We start from the raw sequence: 11,600 nt of genomic DNA on the forward strand, positions 1-11,600 counted from the left end.
AAAGAAAGAAAGAAAGAAAGAAAGAAAGAAAGAAAGAAAGAAAGAAAGAAAGAAAGAAAGAAAGAAAGAAAGAAAGAAAGAAAGAAAGAAAGAAAAGGCATTCAAATTTGAAAGGAGAAAGTAAAACTATCATCATTTTCATCAGATATTTGCTTCCTAGGGACATATGAGTTGACATTTCTATTCTAGAGCCTACTTTGAAAGAGCAAAGCAGGGAAGCCAGGGAATCCTGTTATTCCCATTGAGATGTCTGTCATGTCATTCAGTGTTGATTATAAGAGCCTGTTCAGACTCTAGACTGTTTCTAGCATCCATCTGTGCTGGAGATGCTAATAGGGAGTTAAAGCAAATTAAACACATTGATTTTTATTGGGACATACATTTGTTTACTAGAAATTTCCTGAGTTTCATAGTTTAAATTTACCTGAATCTATTGCTTCACCTAAGCAATTTTGAAAGATTTTCCATAAGTATACTACTAGTAGCTACTGGGGGATATCTGTGTCAGTTGGTTAAGAAAACACAAACACACACATAGTGTATTTTAATTTTTCAATTCTTCATCAGGGAACAGTGCTAAATTAAGCAACTAATTTAATCTTCCAAAGGCATTCATCAAAGAAGCATCTTGGGTCACATAAAAATCTGGCTGTACCTCAGACCAACTAAGTTAGTGACTCTAGGGGTAGAATTCCAACTCCAAACTTGTAGATGATGTCAATGTGCAGCCAAGGTGTGGAACCACTGCTGCAAAGAATGTCTACCAGACCTTTGGTAAAGCTCTTCTTAGTTAATAAATCACACGTTCTCATTTAGTCACAGGTGACTCATCTATAAAATAAGACTAATAATAACCTGGCTAGTTATAAAAACCACAAAGTGCTATGCAATTATGAATAAACAATGGCAATGATGGTGATGAGGAGAAAGATACTGGTGGAAATGTAGGAACCCAGCCCATGTCGGTTCAGCACAGACTTAGAAAATTTGGGTGTACTATTCTTTCTAGATTGTATTTTAGTTATTTTTAAAGTTCCATTTGAAAATGTGTATTGCATATACCCAATAACATGGATGAATCCAAAAAATCATTATACTGAATGAAAGAAGCCACATACAAAAGACAAATACTGCATGATTCTGTTGATATAAAATATAAACTAATCAATAATGACAAAAGATCAGATCAAAAATTAATTTTTGGGGGGTGATGGACACGTTCTGTAGTTCTGTATCTTGATTGTGATGGTTCCAAGGGTGCATTTAACTGTCAAAATTCATGGAATTGTACACTTTTAATGGATGCCATCTATTAATATGTGAATTGTTTCTCGATTGAGTCAATAAGAACAAAAAAACAGACTCACAGAAACCCAGTTAGAAAAAAGTAGTATTATTTTCTAATTTCATGTATTTTTAAATCCTGAATTTCTGGAAGAATATCAGCAGAATAAAGGTGCAGAAAAGACTGTAAACAAAATGGAAGATAATTTTTGTCGTAAGCTCTTGGGCTCTGAACTAAAAATATCATGGTAAGAGTACAATAATGTTAATATTTTCATTTTTCTAACTGTGAGGAAAAAAAGCTGGGGCCCACTCAACCATCTTCAAAAAAAACTATTGCTCTTACCATGTATTTTTTGCTGCAGTTTTCACTCTGGCAACATTTATAGTTGTTATCACTCTCTAGTACAAGAAGTACTGCTGCTACAATAAGCATCTATAGTAGGGAAGAGAGAAAATATCAGAAATAGGATACTAGTTTACATTCATGCTCATAATCAATGATTTGAGCATAGACTCTAGTTCAGGTAGATCTGGATTTGAATCCCAGCTCTGACACTTTCTAGCAGAGTGCACACAAGAGTCCTTCCTATAAATGGTATTGAGAACTCATCTCATTGGGTTGTTATGAGGTAATGCATGTCAAATTTTGAACATGGTGCTTGATTTATAGTGATTGATAATTATTAGATATTATTATCATGGTTGATCAGTTATCAAAAGCTAATGATTAAAGAGGAGCAAATAACATGGACAAGGGAATACCACCCTGCGCAGCAAACCTGCATTTCTCAATGACCCAATTGTGAAAGACAAAGGAAAACCATTCACAGACTTTGAAGTTTGCCAACCTCTCTTCATTTACTACTGAGAATGGAGGAGAGAAGCATGGTTAATCTGAAACTACATCTCTTAATTCAAGTAAGTTCAATTTCCCCATGCATTTAAGCTATCTCATGTTTAAATTTTCCAGTGTTTTGTGTGTATCAAGCCAACTAAATGGGAGAATTCAATATATTCAACTTCTCTTTTTTTGGTATCTTAAGTGAAGAATTATTTTTTTGTTCTGGAAAGACATAAATTTATTGATCATTATAATTCCTAGTTGGGGAAGATAGGGACCATATATTGCTTCTGGCAAATTCTCCACCTGTCTTTCACTCCCACTGTTCGGTACTGAGTCTTGAAGCTAAGTTCACAGTCAACATTTCCAGTTTCTCAATTCTTTCAGCCTTTATTTATTTATATACCCATTTCATTATTTATCTATATTCTTCTTCTTTGTCCTAAAAGGATTTGATGCAGTAACATTTTTCAAGAAATCATAGACAATGAAAAATAAAAAACAGTTGTTTTTCCCCCAGTTGTAAACTTTACATGGAACATAAGCAAAAGTTCTATATTCCCCTCCTTTCAACACCATTAGTTAACACAGATTTTAATAGATTTTAACCCAGTAATGCCTTACAACTCTTTCTTTTATTAAAATTACATATTGAGGGAAACTATGATGAGATAAGGCACAGTAAACCAGGTACAGTAACCAGTTTCATTATCATACTATAACATTATAGACCTAGATCCTGGAGTCCTGTAGCAAAAGAGAAACACAGGCATAGCCTGTGTTGAAAGAGAAACTTTCTTCCTTCCTTCCTTCCTTCCTTCCTTCCTTCCTTCCTTCCTTCCTTCCTTCCTTCCTTCCTTCCTTCCTTCCTTCCTTCCTTTCTTTCTCTCTCTCTCTCTCTCTCTCTCTCTCTCTCTCTCTCTCTCTTTCTTTCTTATCTTGTAGATTGTAGCTGCAGTACAGAGGGATCCAGAATAATGTAGGAAAATTACTTTAAATTCCCCCACCCTCACATTTTTATGTATTTATCGCCAGTTGTACCTATATGTATAAGTTACCATTGCTGTAAGTGAATATATATATATTTATATAGCTGCAATAATAATTTATCCACAATTATGTTATATTTTTTCACTTACAGAATAATATTTATTTTCTATATCATTACATCTTTATAATTACAATTTTCATCACCATATGAAGTAAATATACCATTTGACTGTTTCTATGCTAGGATGCTTTTATTTATTGCTATTATAAATAATGCTGCCACAAAAATCTGTGTATATATTTCTTTAATTATTTTGGATTATTTCCTCAGAATGAATTCTCGGATTTAGGATTACTGAGTCAAAAGATATAAGCGTTCTCATGGATCTCAATATGTCATTTCAAAATCTTCTCCAAAAGGTTTGCATTTATTCATAGCACCACCACCATTCATTATGTACCTATCACATAGCAGCTTCAGTAGCACTGGGTATTATTATTTTGAAGGTTACTAGTTTAATATGCAAAATAATAACATGAAAACTGTTTTCCAAGGTAGCTATTCAAATATTATAACTAAATACTCACAAAGATGTAGAGGTAAATTATAATAAATTATCTTTTAGTTATTGGTGGCATAGTAAGCTTACAGTGTACAATATGTCGTTTTTAGCAATGATATGATCAGGAAAAGTGTATTTTTCTCTGAGTTGCCAACATGATTTACTTATTTTTAAAGAGCACAAAGTCACCAGGAAAACAATCATAGATTCTTACCATGCATAATTTAATTTAGTTTTCAAAAATACTCTGCATTACTAGGGGTAGAATGTCGGACTATTGAATGATGATATGGCCCATGCTTCAACAAGTGTTTATAATCACAACAGTCTCTAGCTGCCTACTAAAAGTCAATCTCTATCCTGGGTACTTCATATATGAGATTTTATTTAATCACTATAATTACCCTGAAAAGTAAATGTCATTATTTCCATTTTCAAAGTGAGGACACTGAGGCTTGAAGAAATAGAGTAACTTGCTCAAGGTCTCATGGCACAAATGACAGAGCTTACACTTGAATGAAAATTTGTCTGGATCTCCAAGTCTCTGCTTTTTCCATGCTGTCTTAATACCAAGCTAGAAAAATTGTGAGTGCAGGTAGAAAGTCTGTTCTGGAAAAGAACAATGCCGCTGGAGATTAAATAACTTAAATCGACACACAGAGTTCATGAGGACATAATATTTTTAAAGGCCAGATTCCCACAGACTTTCATTAGGACTAATTTCTTGCATTGCTTGCTAAAGCTATGTAAATGAAAGCTTACAGAAAACAAAGCTACTCTCTAAGTCCTAAGGGACTACCTGCCTCTGTACCCCCAGCCATCTTCCAAATCCCAAACCAGGATTAGTAGAATGGTTTTTTTATTATTCATTATTTTTACTAGGAACAAAGCAATTCTTAGTAAAACTACTGCTTCTGAGATCCGAAGTTTCCAAAGTCACACTTACCATGACACCTGAGAAACAGATTCCTTCAAAATACCACACGTAGTTGGTGAGTTTATTGCTGGATGCATAGGAAATTTGCCCATTTGGGAAATACAATAATATATTCACAGTTATGCTCCAAAGTGCAAGCGGAATCAGTAGACGACTTAGGCAGCTTCTACATTTCCGAGACCCCATTTTACCCTGCTTAAAACCTGCAGGAAATTTTAAGAGCAAAATTACATAAAGCTTGTTTTTCTTCCTACCTGTCCTTTTTTTTTTTTTTTTTTTGAAATTACCTGCTACTTTCTGGGTCAGACAGAGCCTTTACTTCATATTCATGAGGAGTCCAGGACTTGGAGAGAACTGCAGCCCACAATCTCTCTGTGTGAAATAGTGGTTTACTGTTTGGAGAACAATAGACAATGATCTACTGCCGAAGAGCTGAACTGGTCTTCATCCTGTGCCAAAGGAATGTGGTGTTTTTACTACTTTTAAAATAAGTCATTTTCCTTTGGATTACAGCACTGAAGATTTAACCCTGAACACCTTTTAAGAAGGACGTTGGGATGGGGGTTAGCGTGGAGTCTGGCAAATTTCATTCGACAATGGACAAGGGGATAAAGAGAAAACCACCAAGGGAACTTACACTAGAGCACGGTACATGGTACATTTGCTCAAATATCCTGACTTTATATCTCTGTCTTTTACTCAGTGTTTTTTATTGTGTGCTCACTATTTCACATTTATTAAGCATTGTTAAATTGGAGACACAAAAAGGACAAAAAAAGGGACAGGCTGGTAGTTGAGAAAAACAAGACATCATAATTGGTGAGTTAATTGTTACAACACTAGTACAGCTTTCCTTCCAAGAGTTTATATCTATTTTCTCTATCTCTCTGAAAAATAATAACAGAAATAAACTCATATTCTTTTTACTACTTAGAAAAAGGTGGTAAGAAAAGTTAGATAATTTGATTAAAACTATGTGTATAGTAAGTTTGGAACAAGGATTTGAGAATCCTCCCTTCCAAATTATTGCCCTAAATTTAAAGAGCCACAGATTCCCTCTAATTATGATGATATGAGAGAGGATAATGGGAAGGAGTCTTGGCATTAATATGTTAAAGATGATGTAGACAATGGTGGTAAAGAATTCAAGCCTTGCTCAACCTCATTGCCAACCTTTTCTACTAGTAACCTCAAAACTCTGTTTGACTTAATTTTCTTAAGTCTCAACTGTCTCAGCTGTGAAATGGGAATAAAAAAAAATGGTACTTCCCTCGAAAAGATAATGTGATGGTTAAACAAGATGATGTGTGCAAAAGACAGTGTCAGGTGATACTTAGAAAAAGTAGACCATAAATGGGAGCCATAGTTAATAGAAAAAGAATAGTTTTAGGAATATAATTTTCAAAATAGTAGAGAGATTAAGAGTAAAGTCTGCTCATTTACTCATTTCAGTACCCAGAGTTCTATATCATAAACTCTTAAACTGTTGATCCCAGAAGTATTTATATTTCATTTGTTATTATCTTTCATAGAATATTAATACTCTATAACATATATATTTTTAATTCAAGAGAATAAAAACTTATTTTATGTAAATAATCTTAAATTGTATTATACATGTTTTAAAAATTGAGATATTCAAGCCACTTTTGGATTCAAACGAAACAAACCTAAAAATTAGCAGTCTTACACTGTGATGGGTCCAGAGGTTTCTTGGACCTCTTGATGGATTTGATTTTTTTCTGTAGTGTTTTTGAGCAAAATGCATCAACGAAGTCTAGTTATTAGTACCTCCCCCTACTAAGGACAAAGAAGCAACATAAAATCATATTTATTAGAGACCTTGGGATTATGAGGCGAGCAATGGCATTTTGAGTTGAATATTTACTGAACACCTCTTATATGCCAGGCACTGTTCTAAGAGTTGAGAAGAGATCAGTGAACAAGACAATCCAAAATCCTTGCTCTCTTGCAGCTTACATTCTACTATAAGGAAGACTAATGATAAAAAAAAAAAAATGGGTAAGTAAAATATATAGCTTATCAGGCAAAATGTAGTTAAAATAAATCAGAAAAAGACAACTAGGAGTGCCAGAGAATAAAGACAAGAATGTTATTTCAAAGAGGGTATCAAGGAAGACCTTACTGAGAAGGTGACATTTGAGCAAAGATTTAAAGGAAATGGAGGTTGTGAGCCATGCAGAGAACTTGGGAGAAATCCTTATAGGCAGAAAGAACAGCCAGTGTGCCAAAGCAAGGAAACCACTAAAGCTAGATTCAAATGAGGAGAGGAACAGTAGTAATAACAGAAATTAATTTTTAGTAGAAAAATGATGTGATATGTTAAAAGGCTCACTCTAGTTTCTGTTTTGTGAATAGGTTGCAAAAGGTATGGGTGAAAGAAAGAGACAATTTCTGAAGCCATTGCAACAATCCAGCTTTACCATGAATGATAGTGGATTAAACCATGCCAATAGTTGGGCTTAACTTCTAGTTCCTTGGCAGGTTTAAAATTTTTTCTTGGATCCATTTTTTTCCACATGCAAAATGAGGTTAATAATGGCTTCACTTTACTGTAGTTCTGAGAATTCATTTTTGTTTGTTTATTTTTAACCATGAAGAGAGGAGCAAAAGAATTCAAAGTATATGTGAGAGAGTGATTATAATGATAGACTGTGGAACTTAATCTGAGTAAGGAAGCAAGGAAGGACATAATAAAATGTGAGGAATAATTAGAAAAAAAGGGGTTGGATTTGTAGATTGTGTGTCTCATTGTGGTTGAAGAATTATTTGATTTTGAGTAGCAGAGAGAGAAATAGCTGGAAAGATAGAATTCAGTGATTGAAAAGTAGAATCCAGGAATTTGAGATTAAGACTTTCATACTTTTTGGACTCTTCCACCATGTTCACCCTTACACTTCTATGCATTAACCATTGCAAATAGGTTTTAAATTTGGATATTCTGATTTCTCAGTAGTGACTGCCTACAGTATTATTTTGAAGACACACTGGTTTCAGCAGGAGAGATATAGAGTTTGGCTAGTTTAGCTAGATATACTACTGATATATTACTGTCTGCTGTGAAGACAAGGTCAGGAAAGGGCAACATGCCTGACTAGTATTTCCCAGTCTTGGTCAAGTCCCAAAAGATGTCTCTACTGATGCTTTCATGTGGTTATGAATACTTGGGTGGGGGGAGATGCAGGACCAATTGCCATTTGGAAGACTCTTCAGTAAGGGTGACAGAAGTGAATGAAGAAGAAATGACTGGCTGTAAAACTTGATAAAATTGTCAAAAGAGTAAGTGAGGAATTTCCTTGCCTTTAGTTATCTCATTAATAAAAACATCTAATAAAGTCTCCCTGAACAACTAAAAAATTTACCTAATTTCATTCCTAAAAAAACTCTTTTTCAACCTGCCTCCTAAAAAAATGTGTGCTCATAAAAAAAACATTTCTGAAGCCATCTATGTCCAGTAAATTCCCAATTTTCTTGCCAAGGAATTCTTACTAAATCTGGGTTTTCTTGCTGATCGTCCAGGAACCGGAAAGAGTCACTGGGCTTCTGTGTTTATGGCAGCTCCTGGCCTCAGCTTCCCATTCTCAACAGCAGAACTGAGGAAATCCGCAGGATGCCTGCTACCAGGGGACAAGTTGACTCAGGAGGAAGCACTCTACCTAAAATAGTCTTCATGTGCAGTCTCTGAGTTCCTTTGAAATCCAAGTTAATATATGATTCTAGAATTAACCCCACAGGTGATGGGAAGTGGAGAAGAAGGAAGTTTCTAAAAGATGTTTATCAAAAACTTTGCCACAAAGATAAAAATTCAACTGCAGCAAAAGCTAATATTCAGAGAGAAATTTCATCCAGAGAGTTCAGTGAATAAATTGTGATTTCTTCCACTGGCCATGGGCATAAAGTGCTGGTCATGGTTCAATCTAGGCACCCACTGGTAGTGGATAGTTCCTTAAAAAAACCATTAGAAAAGCATCAGAAGAGCCACTGCATAAACAGAAATGGGCCATTAGGATGCAGTATACTTGATTTTTGTGTTTATAATTCTTTCTCTAGAATTATCTGGCCCAAAATGTCTATAGTGTTGCTGGATTCTAGGTTCATCTACAACTAATGGCAAACATCTAGAGTTTTTCCTCTTGAGATAGGGGAAAGCGTATATAATTCATATCCAAAGCTCCCTAAATAATACTCTGTATTTAGAATGGCTTCTCAGCCCCTTGTCATATCTGCCTTGTACTTCTTTCACCTACCAATCCCAAACCCTCCAGAGTCCATTTATTTAATTCAGCTCTTCACAGGGAAGGACCAAGGAGCTATATTCTGTCACTTATTTTTTAAATGTGTTTTTAGTAATTACCTAGCAGGGAAGCAAAGGACACCCATTCCTTGCCCTCAAGACACTCCTTAACATCTAATTGTAAAAATAGAAAAGTTCAACTAAAAATTTGTGATACAAAATATTAATCACCAATAGACTTAAGCATAGGTGTCTTGAAAGCACAGCAAGGCACAGAGAACTTGAATCGAGCTGGGAGTTCATGGGGGATTCCTTGAAATTGTGGAGACAGAACTAAGTCATCTAGGTAAATAGAAGCAGGTAGCTGGGCAAATTGAGACTCAAACAAAGTTAAATATTCACTGGTAGATAAATGCAACGTATGAAGCTTGATTGGATCTTGATTTGGAAAACAATACGTGAAATACATTTTGAGAACAATTGAAAAAATAAGAGTACAGATAGTATTAGACATTAGAAAGCCGTTTTTAATTTATTTTAGGTGTAGTAATGGTATAGTTATGAAGAAGCTTGCTCTAATTTTTAGGAGCTGCATACACCTGAAATGGATTTAGCAAATGTTTTAGCAAAAATCTGAAATCTGAAATGGTTTAGCAAAAGAAAGAGAAAGAGGAAGAGGAAGTGGTGGAGGAGGAAGAGGGGGTGTCAAAGAAGGAGAAGAAGAATGAATGTAGACTAATAAATGAAGCAAATGTAACAATATGTTAACCATTGTTTAATTGAATCTGGATGTTCATTGCACTAGTTTTTCTACTTCTTCTGAATTTTTGAAACTTTTCATAAAAAAGACTTGAAAAACAATTACTTTGGTAGACATTCAGTCACGTGCAGGCCAACAGTACCCAAAATTCAGAGGGTACTTTCATCTTAAGAATTCAAAGTAAAAAATAAATGCCCCACCCAAACAACTGCATGAAGCTGCACAGAAGCATTGAGTGAGGGAAGAGTGGCTGTAGCTTGGAGATAGTAGATACTGGCTGTATCTGGCTGCCCGAGTGGGATACAGGGATGTGATTGGATGAGTGGGTGAGGAAGGAGCTCAGAGCTTACATAAAAGGTCATATGTGAGTCAGGCTGAAGAGTTTATCCTGAGGAAGTCAGAGGCACTTAAGAATGGAAGGCCTTTTAAGGCTCATTCTGGTTTCAATTTGAAGGATGAATCAGAGTTTGAAAGGTATGGAACTAAGAAATCACAGACATCGCAGTAATTTCATCAGAAATACAGAAGGCCAAATGCTGGTGAGGATGCAGAGCAACAGAAATTCTCATTCATTGCTGGTGGGAATACAAAATGGTACAGCCACTTCAGAAAACAGTTTGGTAGCCTTTTACAAAGTTAAATATAGTACCATACAACCCAGCTTCCCATTGCTAGATATTTAGTTGAGAAAAATAAAAACACGAGTCCACACAAACACCTTTACAGGAATGTGTAGAACAGCTTTATTCATAATTACCAAAAATTGGAAGCATGAACTGATAAACGCATAAATAAGTTGTACATTTATAAATGCAATAAAAAAGGAACAAAGTATTGATACTATAACATGGATTAATCTCAAAAGCCTCATGTTAACTGAAAGAAGCAAACTGTGTACTATATATGACTCCATCGATGTGACATTCTGAAAAAGACAAAGCTATTGGTATAGAAATCAAATCAGTGGTTACCGGGGCCTGGTTGGAGGGAGGAGTTGACTACGAAGGGACACATAGAACTTTCTGAGGTGATGGAAATATTTTTATTGAGGTGGTGGTTACACAGCTGTATACATTTGTCAAAGCTGTACCTTCAAAATGTGAATTTCACTGTATAAAAATTTTACCTAATGTAATTCACTTCAAAAAAAGGGGAGAAGAAAAAAAATTGGATAGAGAATAGGGGAAGGGAAAGTGAAAGATGTTTCGATGATCAAGAAAACAGATATAATAAAAGAAGTGGAAATGTCAGAGGAAAGCACTTGATATAGTCAGTTAACTGCTGCAAGAATGAAATGTTGAATCAAGTTATATCTGAGTAATTCACAAAGTAGTAAAATATTTTCATTTATTTTTGTTACTACTTTAGCGGCCAATTTGGCACAAGTATGAAGAAAATGTTATTAACTTTTTAAAAATGTATAATGGATTTTCAAGAAGAAATTTGTATTCTGAGAACATACAGAGAAAGTTTATATATATATATATATATATATATATATATATATATATATATATATATATATATATATATATATGCATAGGCATGGCTGTCTTAAAGCGTCTGATGATAATCTTCCTTAAGATATATTTTTCACTGATTCTACTTGTTCTTTAAATAATTAAAATGTATGTGAAATGCTTTCTTAATTCTAATTAATAAAAAATAAATTTTAAAAAGTGAAGAATGCCTATATCATGGTGGCAGCACTGGGCATGGAGATAGTTTGGAGAGAATTTAAGAAGGTAGACTCTTTTCCAGGAAGGTAGACTCTTTTCCAGATAAGATATGCTTGCACATGGGCATGTGGGCTGACCAAATAAGAACACTACTGTAGTATTTGTGGAGAGAAAAGACTGGAAATAATCTAACTCTCCATTAATAGGAAACTGATTAAATAAAGTATGGCATATCTACTCATGGAATACTGTACAAGTGTTTAAAATGAGGTAAATCTATGTGTGCTG

General features: G+C 34.6%; 1 protein-coding gene across 1 annotated transcript in view; it reads right to left on the bottom strand.

The window, feature by feature from the left end:
* Positions 1-5,027, bottom strand: part of TM4SF18 (transmembrane 4 L six family member 18) — a 24,217-nt gene extending 19,190 nt beyond the window's left edge. Inside the window, exons 1-3 of the mRNA XM_011385802.1 lie at positions 4,910-5,027; positions 4,628-4,821; positions 1,631-1,720 (exon numbers count right to left, since the gene is read on the bottom strand). Coding sequence (XP_011384104.1) covers positions 1,631-1,720; positions 4,628-4,804 — 267 coding nt within the window. The 5' untranslated portion in view covers positions 4,805-4,821; positions 4,910-5,027. The remainder of the gene's footprint in view (positions 1-1,630; positions 1,721-4,627; positions 4,822-4,909) is intronic.
* Between the last annotated feature and the right edge of the window lie 6,573 nt (positions 5,028-11,600).

This window comes from Pteropus vampyrus, unplaced genomic scaffold, assembly GCF_000151845.1.
Source record: "Pteropus vampyrus isolate Shadow unplaced genomic scaffold, Pvam_2.0 Scaffold814, whole genome shotgun sequence".
Classification (NCBI taxonomy): Eukaryota; Metazoa; Chordata; class Mammalia; order Chiroptera; family Pteropodidae; genus Pteropus; species Pteropus vampyrus.